Source organism: Aythya ferina (assembly GCF_964211825.1).
Source record: "Aythya ferina genome assembly, chromosome: 16".
Classification (NCBI taxonomy): domain Eukaryota; kingdom Metazoa; phylum Chordata; class Aves; order Anseriformes; family Anatidae; genus Aythya; species Aythya ferina.
Window position 1 is genome coordinate 8,715,262 of NC_140315.1, and position 16,661 is coordinate 8,731,922.

Here is a 16,661-nt window from a genome sequence, read left to right on the forward strand (position 1 = left end):
AGCCGCTCCTCGTAGGACTTGTTCTCCAGGCCCCTCACCAGCTTCGTCGCCCTTCTCTGCACCCGCTCAAGCACCTCGATGTCCTTCTTGTAGCGAGGGGCCCAAAACTGAACACAGTACTCGAGGTGCGGCCTCACCAGAGCTGAGTACAGGGGGACGATCACCTCCCTAGCCCTGCTGGTCACGCTGTTCCTAATACAAGCCAGGATGCCGTTGGCCTTCTTGGCCACCTGAGCACACTGCTGGCTCATATTCAGCCGACTGTCCACCATCACTCCCAGGTCCTTCTCTGCCTGGCAGCTTTCCAACCATTCCTCTCCCAGCCTGTAGCTCTGCTTGGGGTTATTGCGCCCCAGGTGCAGGACCCGGCACTTGGCCTTGTTAAACTTCATGCAGTTGACCTCAGCCCATCGGTCCAGCCTATCCAGATCCTCCTGCAGAGCTTTCCTACCCTCAAGCAGATCGACACACGCACCTAACTTGGTGTCATCTGCGAACTTACTGAGGGTGCACTCGATGCCCTCGTCCAGATCATCGATGAAGATATTAAAGAGGACCGGCCCCAGCACCGAGCCCTGGGGGATGCCACTAGTGACTGGCCTCCAACTGGACTTGGCTCCATTCACCACGACTCTTTGGGCCCGGCTAACATGTGCAGATACACATGGCTCCCTGAGATGGGTTTGCATGTGTGCACACAGACCCACATGGGTTTTGGCAGCATTACAAACCGCACCTCACCCCAGTTTCCCTGTTTTCATCCGTTGTGTCCTTCCCCATAAAACTGGCAGGCCAGGGACCGTCTGGGATGTGTGCTGAAGCCTGGCAGGAGTGCGTGTGTGAGTAAATAGAGGTGATACACATGCATGTATTTGTCAATGCACCCTCATGTGCGTTGGCAGAGCAGCAGGCCTGGGCACCCTGCTGCGGGTGTGTGGGCTGCTTGCTATTTGTGCAGTGTCGCAAGCGTGCAACGCGAGTGTGGGCGAGTGTGTGCTTCCCTGGTAGTGGCTGTTGCTGCAGGAAGGGACAGAAGGGACTGGCGCCCGCCAGTGGCCACCTTTACACTGGGATATATTGCAGGCCTGCTTGAACTGCTGGAAGCACGGTGTTAGGAGGCACCATCAAGCCCAGAGTTTGGGCTGGGATAGGGGCTCTATGAACCCACTCTGGGGAAGAGGCAGCTCTGAGAAGGGTTGTGAGCCGGGCGTGCCCATTTCTGCACTTGCTTCTGTCTCCTGCCTGCATTCAAGAAGGCAGCACATCTCTGACCTGCAGCATCTTCCTGGTCAGAGGGACATTTCTGAGAAACTTTACTTAAAAATGCAGAAGTTGAAACTGTTCAGAAGCAGAGATCCTGGAGCCTTTGTCAGGGAGACCTTTGCACTTGCTGCTGGTGAGTGGGTGGAGGGGGTTTTGTTCTCAGCAGGGTGGCAACAGCTCAGGCTGTGCACAGCAGACCTGCATCTGTATGCAGGTCCTGGCTCCACGAGGTCTCAGCTGCACAGGATTAATGAACATAAGGAACGCTCCTGCTCTCTGTGGCTGCACAGGAATAGTGAATGCCCCAAGGCAGCTGGCGGGGGAGGTCTGGCCTCTGGGTTCCAGCGCCAGCAGTGGTGCCTTTGATCTCTGTGCTCCAGCAGCCCTTACTGTCACTTTAGTGGTAAAGTCTGTCACAGAGAGCTTTAGTGGCTGTGGAAAGATGGATTGTCATGAAGATGAAAGTCTCTCCCAACAATATAACCAGAGCTGAGTGGTCCTGTGACTCCAGTGGGCTCATGGGGCAAAGGAGTGACTTCGGTCAGCCCTGAAGCAGCATGTGGTGGTGTCATCCTTCCCCAGATCCCCATTCACATTTGCCAAGCAAAACCTGCATGCAAACACAAGTCTGGGATGTACAATGGCTGGCTGCTTTGTTAGCAGAACAATGATTCTCAACAAGCTTAGGAAAAGCAGAGCATTACAGTCCCAGCCCCCCTAGGCTTTGTTTCTCATTTTGTTCCCGGTGCTTGATGTTGGCAGTGAGCTGGGGCATGCAGGGCTTTATTCACAGTGAGGTCAAGTTCTCTGTTGTTGCAGTGCAGAGGACAGAGTTGACTCAGCAAACACGGAGCTTCTGCTCTCTAAAAGTGTAATTTGGGGTGTAGGGGAGAGGAGGAGGAATTATTTAGCACAGAAAGGCTTGTGCTGAATTTCTTCTTTCTCTCTGTTGGGCCCCCTGGAAATAGTTTTGCCTTGTCTGCACACAGAGGATGTTAATGCTTAATTCTGTAAAAATCAAAAAGGGAAACCAAACCATTTGGTGTTACACCCCTGGTGTTACACCCCTCTGTGTGCTGTGTGCTGAACCCCTGCCGTGGAAATCTGGGTTAGCTGGAAGGGGAGGATACAGAAAGGGTATGGCAGGAAATGCTGGGGTCTGGAGGAAATCTGGATGTCAGGAGGAGCTCAGGGCTGGGGTCTGGCAGCAGTGAGACATTGTAAGTTGTGCTGGTTTCTGTGAGAGTGGCTCCAGTGCTGCAGTGCTTGGTAGAGGTACTCAAAGAAATGGGTACCCCTCAGAGAGGGTAAATCAGGAGCTCCTGGTCGGAGAAGTCTGTAAATGCGTGAGAAACACATGAGCCTCTGCGTGAGCAATCGTGGGCCTCACTGCCACCGGTAGTGAAGAGAAAATATACGAGTGTGTTCAGAGGACCAGTAATGAGGGCACCCTCCATCGTAGCATGTGTCTTAGGCTCTTCGTGCTTCTCTTCCATCCTGCTGTGCTGTGAGGAGGGCGTTGGGAAGGAGCTTGGCCTACAGGCAGCAGCATCCACCATGAGGTCTGGGACACGTTTGTCCCAACCCTTTGCTCTGGAGCAGAGGTGCCTGGTCTGGCTGCACCCTGCTCTGATTTGGCACCGCTGTCCCCTGGTGTGATGGGGGATGAGCCAGGTGGCCGCTGGGTCTCCACCAGTCTGTGGGACCTGCCACGGGCTGCACCGTGGGCTGTGTGGCCTGGGGAGCACATGGTGCCCTGATATGGGGTCTGTGGGCCCAGGCCAAGCACTGCCAGACGAGGGGGCTGCTCTTAAAGGCAGCCCCCAGCAGTTTTGTGTGGTGGCCTGAGGGGGCCAGGGCTGCCCTGATCCTGGGGCTGCTCCCAGCCAACACCGATGCAGGTGGGGACGAAGGTGTCCTGTGTCCAGCAGGCGCTGCCTTCTCCTGCTGGCTCTCTGGAAACACGAGGGAGCTGGTTTACTGTGAGCCTCTCTGTATCTCCTGCAGAAGCATGCCCGAGGCCAGGTCCTCTTTGACATGGTGTGTGAGCACCTTAACCTCCTGGAGAAGGATTACTTTGGCCTCACCTTCTGCGACTCCGACAGCCAGAAGGTGAGCATGTGGGACCCCTCTACGGCCACCCCACTGCTGAGCGGGGTCCCCAGCCCCCTGACATGTTGTCTTCTCCTTTCAGAACTGGCTGGACCCCTCCAAGGAGATCAAGAAGCAGATCCGCAGTAAGTGGTTGGGGAGGGCCATTCCTCCCCAGCGCTGGGCTCCCAGACAGTTTGGCCCCAGCCACTGCTTGTGGTTGGGCTGAGCCCTCACCTCAACTTGTAACTCTGTGCCCTTGGTGGGTTTCAGGTCCCCGGCTGATCACAGGACAGGGCAGGGATGTGGCCGGGAGTCTGGTGTGCCACGGGGTCACACATGAGAAACCTGGGAGGTAGTAGCTGGAAACCAGGCCCCATGCAGGTTCAGCCGCTGTGGCAGGGAGCCTCCCTGCTCATTGCCCCCTCCCTAGCACACTGTCCCTGGCTGCTCAGTCCTTGCTGTGCCCTCCATCAGCTCATTTTAGTAGTGTGGCAGAAATGATCGTCCTTTTCTGTCAGGTTAGTAAGTCAAATCAAGTGATGGGGCACTCCAACAAACTCAAGCACTGAGGCATGGTCAGGGCCAGGAACAGCCCAGCTTATTCAGGTGCCTGTTAGCCCTGCCCACCTCCCATCCTGTTCGTGACAGGTGTGGGCATCACAGACCTTGTCTGTGCTTCTGGAGAGCATCTGAGACCTGGTCCCCACCCTGGGTACCATCTCTTCTTGCCCAGAGCAGGGAGGATGGAGATTGGGTGGAGGCGGGGTGAGCTTACTGGGATGGGTACTGGGATGCAGGAGTGCTATTGTCCAAGATGTTGCCTTGCTGCACCATGCACTGGGGAGCCAGAAGGGCTGTTGCCTGTGATGTCACCTCACTGGGACATGTGAGGCTTTTGCTGTGACAGTGTTAGTCTCTGCATGGAGTGAGCTGAGCCGATGGGTCCCAAGATGTGATGCTTTTCTCTCCCCAGCTGTTTGGGGACGTTTACCCAAATTGCACTGTTGTCCTGACAGCTGAGTGGCTAGAGCAGCTGGGAGCTGCACAACAGGGGTTCATCTGCCTCATGGCAGCCTTTGGAGCTTTCTGACCCTGTGCCAGGCTTGGGTGGAGTCCTGGGACCCTTTAATAAATGCCTGGATGCTGTGTGCACACCCTGTGCAGGAGTGAGGGAGATTTCTGCAGGCAGCCAGTGTAGCCCCTGCCCTTACTGCTCCCTACCTTTGCTAGGTGGACTCTGGAACTTCGCCTTCACTGTGAAGTTTTACCCTCCTGACCCTGCCCAGCTCACGGAGGACATCACAAGGTGAGGACTGCCCTTAGGAACCTACAGTGTGGTGTGCCCTCGGGCACAGCTGCTGGAACAGCTTCCAGAGGGCCAGGTGGGAAGCATGAGGAGGGGCAGCACTCAGGACAGCAGCAGGGGTAGCCAGGGGAGTTGTCAGAGGTTCGTTGTCTTTCCTCTGTGCGTGGCATCTCTAAATCACACAGAATGGGGCTGGGAAGGCATCTATCGGAGGTGGCAGTCGCACGGTGAATGGTGCAGAGTGGGTGTTCTTTACATGCAGAACCTCCACAGGGAGCCCCAGCCTGCTTCCAGGGCACGCGCCTCTGCCTTGCTCTTAACCCTCTGTCCCCTTCTGCAGATACTACTTGTGCCTGCAGCTGCGTGCGGACATCATCACAGGGCGCCTCCCCTGCTCCTTCGTCACGCACGCCCTGCTGGGCTCATATGCCGTGCAGGCTGAAATGGGCGACTACGATGCCGAGGAGCATGTGGGCAACTATGTCAGCGAGCTTCGCTTCGCCCCCAACCAGACACGGGAGCTGGAAGAGCGCATCATGGAACTGCACAAGACCTACCGGTGAGCTGCGGCAGGGAACAGGCTATTGGTGAGGGAAGGCACTGGGGAGCTGGCCTGTGCCCCGTGGGGTGTCTGGCCATGTGTCCCCGTCTCTGTCTCTCTGCAGGGGCATGACTCCTGGGGAAGCAGAAATCCACTTCCTGGAGAACGCAAAGAAGCTTTCCATGTACGGGGTGGACCTGCACCATGCCAAGGTACTAGGCTGTGGAGCTGTGGGAGCGATGGCCAACGCCAAGCCCCATTATATCCTGGTGCCAGCACACCCCTGGCACATCGGGGCTTACAGTAGCTCCAGCTCCTGTTTCCTACAGTTGGTGCAGTGACAAGAGAGAGAGTTTAAATGTGCAAGCTGCTTTGGGTGCCTGTTGAGCACAAGAGCTGAACAGGGCTGGAACTGTTATTTTAGCAAGGGAAAGTGCCAAGTTGTGCCTCAGGGGGAGGAACAAGCCCAGGCTCCAGGACATGCTGGGGCAGCTGGCTGGAAAGCATCTGGGCAGGGAAGACTCTGAGGGTCCTGGGGGACAGCAAATTAAACATCGATCAACACTGTGCTCTTCCAGCAGAGTATGTCAATAGTAGGCTGCATTAGGCAGACCGTTACCAGCAAGTAAAGGGAGGAGGTTCTTCCCCGCTGCTCAGCACTAGTGAGGTCACACCTGGAGCCCTGGGTGGCCTTCTCTGATCAGGGAGATTGAAACACATGGTCCCTTCCAACCTCAACCATCCCGTGATTCTGTGACCTCTGCCAGCTGGTCCCACTTAGCAGAGTGCTAGGCAGGAGGGAGCATGGCACTCTGGAATGGACTGGTCCTTACTGGGCTGCTGAACCGTCTCCTTCTGTCCCTCTTGCCTCCTCCAGGACTCAGAGGGTATCGACATCATGCTGGGCGTCTGTGCCAACGGCCTCCTCATCTACAGGGACCGGCTGAGGATCAACCGTTTTGCCTGGCCCAAGATCCTTAAAATTTCCTACAAGAGGAGCAACTTCTACATCAAAATCCGCCCTGGTGAGGTGAGTGCAATGGGTCCAGTGCAGCCTGAAGTGGAGCTGTGCGGGGTGGTCCTTTCCTAGCCTCGTCTTCTGCCCCAGGAGTCCCAAGCTAATGGCTTCAGCTGGCCAAGAGAGGAAAGCTCCTGTGGTGAATGGAGGCTTTCAGCAAGTGCTTTCTTGTTTGCACTCTCATTTTCTCACTGACATAATGTCTTTGGCCACAGCAATTCAGAAGGTTCAGGACACCCTACACTCCTTTCCCCATAAGCCAGATACTGTGACCCTGCTGGTAAAAGAAGGTGTCCCAGGAAGGGAATTTCAGGACCGTTTTTGATATTTGTCTTCCATACTTTTTTTTAAAGAGGCTTTTCTTTCATTTTCTGTCATTGTTTTCTGACTTTACTTTCACTCTCTTTTACTTGCATTGATGGGAAAATGCATTTCCACCCACACATTTCCCAGAGGACAGTGCATCTGAGATGGAGAGAGAGACTCTAGCCAAAACAAGCCGTAAAAGTTTTATGTTTCTTGAGGGAGTTTCTCTCACACTGAAAATCCATTTACAGTTGAGGAAAGTGCTTAGGCCAAAAATTTAGGAGGTATGATCCTACCACCCAGTGGGGCTGGGCATGGAACTTTCCAGCATTGTTTTGAAGATGTTTTCTGTGTCATGGCTCCTGCCAAGGCAAACTGAGGGCCTTGGCAAGGCAGGTCCCATCCCACTGTATCCTCTAGGGCAGGATCTGCCTGTAACAGCATGTCTCTATCTCCCCCAAGTACGAGCAGTTTGAGAGCACCATTGGCTTCAAGCTGCCCAACCACCGCTCTGCCAAGCGTCTCTGGAAGGTCTGCATAGAGCATCACACCTTCTTCAGGTGAGGAGCCCTTCTCCAGGCATGCTCCTGCCTCTGGCCCATTCCAGCATATTTGTGTGGGGAAGGGTAGCTCCTGCCTTGCCCCCAGCTGCCTGTGCCCTTTCCAGGCAGGAGCTGGCCATCCTCCCACTTGGTGTGGGTGGGCTGTCCCCTGCCTTTTAACCCCCTGGGTCTGGCCACTCTGCCTTTCGTGTGCTGGGAGGGAGCAGCTCTGCCCCTCTGTCAGCCACAGACCTGCTATGCCCCGGGTGCCGAGGCTCTGGTTTGTCCTCCTCATGTGTGGAGCCATCTCTGCTCTGTTTGCTGCCCTGTGCCACCACTGCCCAGGACCACTTGCTGGTTCAGTCCTCGTCTTACGGCCTTAAATTCCCCCCATCTTTCCTTTAGCCCTGTGCTGTGGCTGGCCCCTCTCCTTCACCACGGTCTCAGCTCTGCTTTGCACACTGGTGTTGGGGAGCAGGGCTGGGACTCACCGATGCGACCCCACCTCTCCCATCCCCAGGCTGGTGTCCCCAGAGCCACCCCCGAAGGGCTTTCTGGTGATGGGCTCCAAGTTTCGCTACAGCGGGCGGACGCAGGCGCAGACCCGGCAGGCCAGCGCCCTCATTGACCGCCCAGCTCCCTTCTTCGAGCGCTCCTCCAGCAAACGGTACACCATGTCTCGCAGCCTTGACGGAGGTATGCCCCAAATTGGGGAGGGGGAGGGAGATTGGTCCGCTGGCGGGAGCAAGGAGGCAAGGAGGAAGGTTCAGAGGGGTGCATCCAGGGTCGCTTCTGGAGGCTGTCCCCGACTAGGTGCCCCTGGCCTGTCCCCACACCAAGTGGTGGTTCAAACCCTGTGAGCAACAGCACAGCTGGCTCCGCTGAGCCAGGGCAGGGGTCTGGGCAGCCTGGGGTTGGGGCTGTCCCCAACTTCTTGTACACAAAGCAGGCGTGGAGGCCAGGGTGGTGGAGGGAGGGAGAAATGGGCTGAACTTTGGGTCATCAACACAACCAAGAAGCCCTAGGACACATATTTTCTGCTACAGATGCTCTTGGGGCTCCACAGCCACCATCTCCTAGCCAGACTGGGGTGAAAGGCTGGGGCAGGTAGGGCTGGGAAAAAATGCTTGCTGCCTGTGACCTGGGCTCTCCCTGCACACACAGAGTTCTCACGCCCAGCCTCTGTCAGTGAGAACCACGATGCTGGAGCAGAGGGTGAGAAGCAGGATGAGGATGGTGAGTTTGGCAGTGGGAGACGGTCCGAGACGGAGGATGAGGAGGTGACTACCCCAACAAAGATCAAGGAGCTGAAGGTACAGACCCCGTGGGCAGAGGACTGTGAGTTAGATGGGTGGGCTGGCCCACGCCCACAGCAGACATGCAGCAGGCTGGGACGTGGGCATCAGGGCTCCGTCTCCCTGTCTCAGGGCCATTCTGCAGGTGGGAAGGATCACATCAGGGAAGAGTCATCTGGAGCCCTTTCTCTACCAGGCAAGCCCAGTGCTTGGTGTGACCCATCCTGCTTGGGGGCATGGCTCTTGGCCTCACTGCTGGACACAGAGCTGTCATACCCTACCAGCAGCTCCAATTTCCCCAGCACCCTCCAGCTTTCCTCAGGGCTGGTCCCCCAGCAGAGCCCAGGCTCTAGGCAGGACTGGTCCCCAAGCAGGGCTGATCACGGGGCAGTCCCGTGCTGGTGTTCAGGATGGGGAAGGGCCAGGCGTGCCAGCGGTCACCACTGTGCAAGCAAGGAGTTCCCTAGCCATGGGAAGCATGCTGGGCCCCTGCTCCCTTGGCACCCTGTAGCTCTACACAGCCCTGCTTGGGCACCCCATGGCCATGCCCACAGCCCCATTCGTGTGCAGCTATGGCCCTCTGCTCTGGCACTGGGTCGGCTCAGGGCACAGCCCAGCCCATCTCGGCCCTGTACTGAGCGGGGGTTCGGTCCTTCTGTGCTGGTAGCCAGTTCTGACTGGGGGCAGGGGGGCACAGCCAGGCCCTGTGCAGGCACCTGAATTCAACTTAATTGTGATGCTCTTGAGAAGTTTCCTCGACTGACCCTGCTGGTTACTTTTAACCCTCTCTTTGCTGCCAGCCGGAGCACGAAACAACCCCCAGGCACAAGCAGGAGGTATTCTCTCTCTGGAGTATCTTAGTTCTCATCGGTGCATCATATTGTCCATCCTTTTCAAAGCACCACTGTGTGTCACCCTATTTACTGGAATACAAGATGCACCGAGGCGGGGGTTGGCCTGCTAGAGACACCCGATGAGCAGACAGCTGGGGATCTGCCCCAGAGCACACAGAGCATCTTCTATCCCACTAAGTAAGGTAGTCCTAACTGTATGTGTGAGCAAGAGCCCTCCCAAGGCTCAATGGCCAGGCCACCATGCCGAGTCCTTGGCCCACTGGGAAGACTTGGCTTCTGCTCATGTTACTGACTCCTCCATGTCCTCTCCTCATGTCTCCTTTCTGTCCAACCCTGTGGCCCTATCTCTCCCACTGAAGAGACAGCACTGGCACAGGCTGGCCCCATCATTCCCACCTCCTGGCCTATGCTTTGCTTTTGGCTTTCCTGACTTGGGCTCTGCATCACATGCCCTGCACAGAGGCTCGCTTTTCATGAAGCCCCTTGCTGCCTTTCTACCCTGCCGGGAGCAAACGAGTCCCTGAGCATCCTTTGGCACTGATCCGTCAGAGGCAGACACTGACGTCCACCCCCATGCAGCGGAGGGGCTTCCCAACCAACTGTGGCTAGCCTGGCCAGGGTGAGCTATCACAGGCAGGAGGGAGGCTGTGCTCTCCCCTCACACAAATTACCTGTCTGCAGTGCTACCTCCAGCAGAAATGGGCAGCAGAGATCCCTCCGGCCTGGGTCTGCTGATTCATCCCAGCCTAAAATTCACGGTTGCTCTCCAGGTTTCTCTTCTACTCACAGTGGGGTTCAGATCATCGCTGAACCAGTCAACAGAGGCCAGTGCAGCCCTAGCAGTGCTAGCCAAGTGGCCTTGAGATGGGGCTTGCTGTACTTCCACTACGCAGCCCTTGGCATCCTGCTCAGCACAGCAGGGCAAACCCTGCTGGTGCAGTGGGCACCATGGCTCCTGCAGGCTGACATCTCGCCCCCCAGCCCAGTGCTGGTCACGGTCCCTCCACTGTCTGCTTCATTGCTTACCCCTGCTGCATGTGCATGTGCTGCTCCCGCAGCCCTGTGCCCCTGGCACCACCCTGAGCCTAGAGGTGGGCAAACCATGAAGCACATGCAAGTGGACAGGAGAGTTTCTTCATTAATTCTGCTGAGCCTTCAGGATCTGTATAATTTGTCTGGGCTTTTCATGGGACTCCTTTGGATCTCTGGGATTTCACTGAGCAGAGATATGGGGGAGGGGAGATACTTCAGTCGACTCATTTCGAACCTCAAACCAGGTTTGAGTTTGAAGCAGAAGCCGGGTTCTTGTTCGGAGCTAGTTTGCCCACCTCTGCGGCAGAACAAGGGGAGCCACCCTGGTGCCTGTAACATCACCAAAGGATTCTTTAACACCTAAACGTAACCTCGCGCTTGAGCTCTCTGAGCTGTCCTCTTTCTACAGTAGGCAAGACCCAACCCCACCCCAGACTGCCGTTGGGCCCAAGCTGGTCCATGTTGATGCAGGTTTGGATCTGTGTTGGTCATCTTTGACCAGCCCTTGACCTCTTGCCCTTCAGCAGAAATCCCCCTTTGAAGCCACTCCTTTGGAAATGCCAATGGGCGACTCCCTGAAGCTCTTGCTCGGAGGACTGGCCAGTTTCCTGCCCTGCTGGGACAGAGGCTCTTGGTCCCTTTGTGCCTTGCATGTGAGAGCAGCAGAGATGAGGTTGCTGATATTTCCAGTGGGCCCCTATCCCTTGCCTGATCCCTAAGGAGAGCCCTCTCTCTTCCGTAGATGGCTCAGCTCATCCTCAGCAGCCCATGCTGGAGATGCCAAAGGGGCATATTTTGCCCTGCACAGGAGGAGGGCCACTGTGGGTGTTCCACCACTTGCAGTTCCCTGCAACAGTCGTAGTGAGAACTGCAGCCTATGGTGCTCTTATATGCGATTCATTTGGCTCTCGAGACCCTGAATTCAATCCCAGTGTAAAGCAACCTCTCCCCAGTGTCCCTGATTGTCTCTTTTGCCTTGGCTAGTGCTTTAACCATGGTTACCTTCCTCTCTCCTTCCCCAAGTTTTTAGACAAGCCAGAAGATGTTCTGCTAAAGCACCAGGCCAGCATCAATGAGCTGAAACGGACCCTGAAGGAGCCCAACAGCAAGCTGGTTCACAGGGACCGGGACAGGAGGCTGCCTTCCTCACCAGCCTCTTCCTCGCCCAAGCATGAGGATGAAACACCAAAGGGAACCCCAGAAAAGGCCAGCGAGGTTTGTTCTGCTGCTTGTCTTACGGATGAGATCAAGCTGTTCATTAGTTGCCTGGTCTCTGCCTCTAGCACAGTCATGTTGAGAGCACGGTGGGAACTATGTGTTGGGCACAGCGGGTAAAGCAAGGGAGCCTCTGGCCAGGCTGTTGTCTCTAAGTTTTGTAACGAGCTAAGTGTTTCCTCTCTGCTGGTAGTGATCTCCCTTTATGCCCAGGCGCTGCATGGGGTCAAACTTGTCCTCTTCAGAGGGATGTGTTTGTTGGCTGTGAGATGGGGCCTTCTTCACCCTTTATCCTATCGGGGCTCCTGGATGTCAGCACCCTGTGCAAGTCTCGTCCAGTGGGTGTCCCCAGGAGCGCGGGGCTGGGCTCCTGCACAGAGGTGTTCGGTGGCATGCTGACCTGCCACGACCTGGCTGGTGGGAGCGGGAGGAGGGGTGCTGGGTTGAGTGGTGCTGTGCATTCTGCATTCGTGTCCTCTCCTCCTGGCATTTTATCTGCTGGCTTTGCAGTGGGACATCTGCCCTAGGAGAGAAAGAAAGATGCTTGGGTTGCTGGAGCAGGACATCTGGGCTGTGCAGAGCACACACCCTCACTGCCCAAGGGGAGTGGATGCGGTGCAGCTGGGCTGCATGGGGTTGGGCTCATGCTTGGCTCAGCCCAGGCAGTGGCCCAGGTCTCAGTGGTGAGGGTATTCCGCAGCTCGGACACCCTCCCTCCCATGTGGGCTGAGAGCACTGGACCCTCCATGCTTGCTCTCCCCACCTCAGCGTCCTCTCCCCTGCAAGAGCTGTGGAGCCAGCAGCCGTGAGCTTCAGGCCTCGTACACTCTGCATGTGGGGCACTCCCTGCCCCAGCTCTGTCCTGGAACTGTTTCACTGAGCAAGTGAGGTCATGGCACTGCGGTACGAGGAGGGGCTTTGGGGAGAGGCTTGTCTGAGGCCTCTCCATGGGGAATTTGTGGTGTGCACATGTGCTTGCTGGTCCCCTGGAGATACGGGGCTGGCTCGGCTGGCTGCAGAGCAACCCAGGCAGAGGTGAGTTACAGGAGGTAACAACCTCAAAAGTGTCAAGCTGGAAAGAGGAGGAAGGTTTTTAACCTCACATCTGTTCTAGAAGCATATGTATAGTGTACAAAGAAAGACCTAAACATAACATCTAGACCTGGCATAGCTGGTGATCTCTGTTCATCCATCCATCCATCATCCACCCACTTGTTCCTTCATTCCTTCTCATGTGCTCTCTCTCTTTCTGTGTCTGTCTGTCTGTCTCTTTCCCTCCCTCTCTCTCTTTCTCTCTCTCTCTCTCTTTCTCCATGGGTGCTGGGGTTTCTGTGCTGACACAGAGGATGGAAGAGGACACCTTAGACGATTTTGCATCTGAGCACGGAGCTGCCCTGTGCATGGAGTCTTTCACGCAGAAAAGCCTTGTCTCCTCTCCTGAGGTTATCATCATCCCCTTTCTCTTTCCACCCTCGGCTTCACATTTTGCCCTCTCATGGTGCCCCTCAGGCAGTGTGAGGCATTCCTGCCCTCTAAGCAGAGCCCAAGCTGTTTGCTGGCACCCCTGGATGGGTCTCTGGGGCAGGGCTGCTCCTGTTCCTATTGCTTTGAATCTGTGAGACAGTCCTGAGAGACCTTCCAGTGAAGCCCCACCGGCCAGTGGTGGCAGGGCATCCCCCAGGGCTGGCTGTGCTCTGGGTGAGGGTCTGTGCTGCAGCTGGTGCCAGAGGTCCCAGGAGGCAAGTGCTGAGCCCCACAGCACAGGTTCTCTGCAGGTGTCTCCTCCAGGAGCAGACAGGCGCCCAGCTACAGGCTGTTTTCAGCAATCCCTTGTGCTTTCCCCTCCCTTCAGCTGCAGTTAGAGTTGCTGAGGCCCTGGCACCCAGAAGTAGGGCTTCTCTGGATGCATTAAAAATGTTGTTTTGGCACCTGTACAAAGCAGGATCACCCTGCCTTCCGAGGCCTTGTGTGCTCCCTGCCTGCAAGGGACATGGGCACAGCACTCCTTGCATTCAGGGATCTTTGTCGTGTGATAGCGATGGTTTCCTGGGACAGGTGAAAAAGTTACAACTGAGAAGAAGAAAAGTGGTCTTCGAGACTTGGTTCTGATGTGTTTGGGTCCAATCGTGCTGAAATGTAGTGCACAGCGGTGCTGGGGTGCGTGTCCTCCCTGAGTGGCCCCAGAAAAGGCAGCAGGGGAGCAGCAGCAGCCTGGGGCAGGTGGAAAGGGTAGAGGTGGAGGGGACAAGGGTGAGGCTGGTTCCACCCTGATGCTCCCTGATGTCCCCAGGTGTAGAGATCCCAGCGCTGGCAGGGGCAGGCTCTGCTCCACCAGGACAGCTGGAGTGTGAACCTGGGCTGAAGCTCGTGTCCCCGAGAGGGGGGCTGGATATGAGTGAGGGTTTGAGCACAGCCTCGGGCTTCAGCAAGGATATATGCACCTTCAGTGAGGCTTGGGCTCTGTGGCAGCAACTCCTGTTTTGTTCTGCGGCCCTCTATGTGCCAGTACTTGGGGGTTGCTGTGAAATACTTCTAGGTGTCAGTACTGCACTAGTCTGCAGAAGTGAGATGCAATCTCTGCCAGAGCAGAATGCGGCAGCCTTTGCACAGAAACAGCAGCAACGAGGTGTGCATGCAGCACTTAATGCACGCCTTCCTCTCTTCTGCCTTCCAGAGGCCCCCGGGGTGCCAGGGCTGTGCTGAGGTGCTGACAGCCAGCTGGTCTCACCTGAGGTTTCTCTCCACACATCGGCAGCTGAGATTCAGCATCCGATGCATGCAGTCTTGCCCGTATGTGGCTGGTGCTCTCCGTGAGGAAGTCAGGATCCCATGAGGATGATTGCACGAAGACCGGCGCATCTGCAGAGCTTGCATCATGCTCAGGTGGAAAGTCCCTTGGTGCCCATGGGGTTGCTGAGGTTGGGTTATCTGCCACCCCTGCCTATGTGAGGTCACTTCTCCACCTTCCCCTCCTTGGTTCTCACTCTTGCTGGGGGAAGAGTGCCGGACTGGGGGTTGGATGGAGTCTCCTCAGCTTCAGGTGACAACAGTGTCGTCTTGATCTTGGATTCATTAATTCTTCCCTCCTTATTGTGAGGCTTGTGCATTCCTTTCAGGTGAGCTGGGTCTTTTCTTTGCATGGAAGCAAAGAAAAATGGCAGGTACCTTGAACAGTGCCAAAAGGAAAACCTCCTGACTGCTCTGGGCTCCTCTGTGGTTGTGAGCTTTGCCTGCAGCCATCAGGTGCAGAAGGCTGTCTCTGTTCCACATTGTCATTGCACTTCTTTCCCATCTCCGTGTTTGTCCTTTCTTGTGACATGAAGGCTGTGGTGAGAATGTCCTTCCCAGCTGCTCCTGTTCTCTGGAGAAGGCATGTTAGGGAAAAAACAAAACAAACCAACCTCCAAAGCTCCAGAAGTTCTCTGCTTTCCTGGAGGTATCCAGCTGTTGTCACTGAACATTCCCAGGAGTCCTCAGGCTCTGGGGGGCTGCCAAGAGCTGTGGAACCAGAGCTGTGGCCAGAGCTAGCCTTGAGCCATCTGCAGCAGAGAGTTCAGAACATTCCACAGGGTAGGTGGCTGTTTCCCTGGCATGGGCTATGCTCATCCCAACAAAGTTTGAGGAGTAGCTGTTTTAGAGATAAATCTGGAGATTTCGTTTTTTCCTTACTGGTTGTGAGGTACTGCTGTGGATCAACACATTGTTCCAGGCTTCAGAAGACTTAACCTAACGCTCTTTAATGTACAACAACATTTGTCTAGAGCCTTACTTCAGAGCAGGATCCTGACCAGGCTCATCATCTTTGGCTGGGGAAGATCTCCTCCAAAGGACTCTGTCTTACAGACAGAGAAAAGGGAAGAAAAAGCTGAAGAGATCTGTACCTGTGCTCGTGCCCTGTCTATCAGTGCATTTGCTGCAGAAAGGGTCAATCAGTGAGGCTGTGTTGCAGGACCAGAAGAGCTGTACCCTCAGGGAAGTAAGTAGTCCTCTGTTTGAATCAACCGTGAGCATTCCTAGTGTTCAGAAAAGGCTGGAAACTGACCTGGGCGTCCTGGTAGTACCCATTTAGCTCATGGTAGTGGTGCTTCCTGGGTCAAACTCACCCACGAAAGACACAGATGTGCCTGGGAGTCACTGAGTACCTCTGCTGTGGCTTCTGTGGACAAACAAGAAACAAAACCACGTGGGGAGACCACTGGGGGAGGAAGATGTGGAGAAAGTGGCCTGCAGAACAGACATTTTTGGGGAACGCAGGTACACTGAGAATTGATACCAGGAGGCTTGTGCAAGGGGTGCTGTGGGAAGCTGGCAGAGGACGGCTCTACTGAAGGTCTAGGCTCCTCGGTGCTCACAGCCAGTTTTCATGGTGCAGGCTTGCTCCGTAGCCTCCTGCTGCAGTGCAACAGCCACTTGCTCTCACCAGAGCGTGGCAGGGAAAGGAGCCAGCACTAGGTATGGTGACTGCCCAGGTGGTGCTAGCACCACAGCCTGGGATGCTGAGTGCCAGCAGCCATAGACCTTTCTTTGGCACCTGGTAAAGAAGGCAGGAACTAGGGGGTGGCATCTTTTTTGTTGAGGGCTCTCACCAATTTTTAAACTAACGTTTTGAACTGAAAGAGGGTAGATTTAGATTAGATAAAGGAAGACTTCTTTTACTCTGAGGGTGGTGAGGCACTGGAACAGGTTGCCCAGAGGAGCTGTGGATGCCCCATCCCTGGAGGTGTTCAAGGCCAGGCTGGATGGGGCTGGGGGCAGCCTGGGCTGGTGGGAGGTATCCCTGCCCATGGCAGGGGTTTGGAATTGGGCGTTCTTAAAGGTCCCTTTCAACCCAAACCATTCTGTAATTCTGTGATTTCTGATTCCCCTCCTTGTGGAGGCCTTTCCATTATCAATTGTTTTTCCTCCTTTCTCTCTCTCCTCTGATCTCATTTTCCCTTCTCTCTCTGTGCTTCCTTCTGTCCTCTGTTTCTCTTTATTCGGTCTCAATTAGGTTTCTGTTCTGGGTGTAACCACTCCCAACATTCACCCTGGCCCCTCTGTGTAGGGTACTGACAGTCCACCTCTACTTTGCATTACTTTGTTTTCCTCGTCTGAGTAGGGAGAGTGCAGCCAGCCCCAGCTCCCTGCGGCTGCCATGCAGGAAGGTGCTGCAGCAGGTCAGTTTCTCTCACTGTGCAAAAGCAACGCTGGCTCTG

General features: G+C 55.6%; 1 protein-coding gene across 13 annotated transcripts in view; it reads left to right on the forward strand.

Moving 5' to 3' along the window:
- EPB41L1 (erythrocyte membrane protein band 4.1 like 1) overlaps positions 1-16,661 on the forward strand; it is a 73,290-nt gene that overhangs the window by 39,611 nt on the left and 17,018 nt on the right. For 7 of the 13 annotated variants that reach the window (XM_084537892.1, XM_084537887.1, XM_084537896.1 and 4 more), the window contains 12 exons: positions 3,271-3,375; positions 3,458-3,500; positions 4,588-4,663; positions 5,004-5,222; positions 5,329-5,416; positions 6,082-6,234; positions 6,991-7,088; positions 7,591-7,766; positions 8,235-8,383; positions 9,166-9,201; positions 11,275-11,466; positions 12,810-12,908. In XM_084537892.1, coding sequence (XP_084394018.1) covers positions 3,271-3,375; positions 3,458-3,500; positions 4,588-4,663; positions 5,004-5,222; positions 5,329-5,416; positions 6,082-6,234; positions 6,991-7,088; positions 7,591-7,766; positions 8,235-8,383; positions 9,166-9,201; positions 11,275-11,466; positions 12,810-12,908 — 1,434 coding nt within the window. The remainder of the gene's footprint in view (positions 1-3,270; positions 3,376-3,457; positions 3,501-4,587; positions 4,664-5,003; positions 5,223-5,328; positions 5,417-6,081; positions 6,235-6,990; positions 7,089-7,590; positions 7,767-8,234; positions 8,384-9,165; positions 9,202-11,274; positions 11,467-12,809; positions 12,909-16,661) is intronic. The other 6 variants (XM_084537895.1, XM_084537899.1, XM_084537889.1 and 3 more) reach the window with 3 other exon arrangements.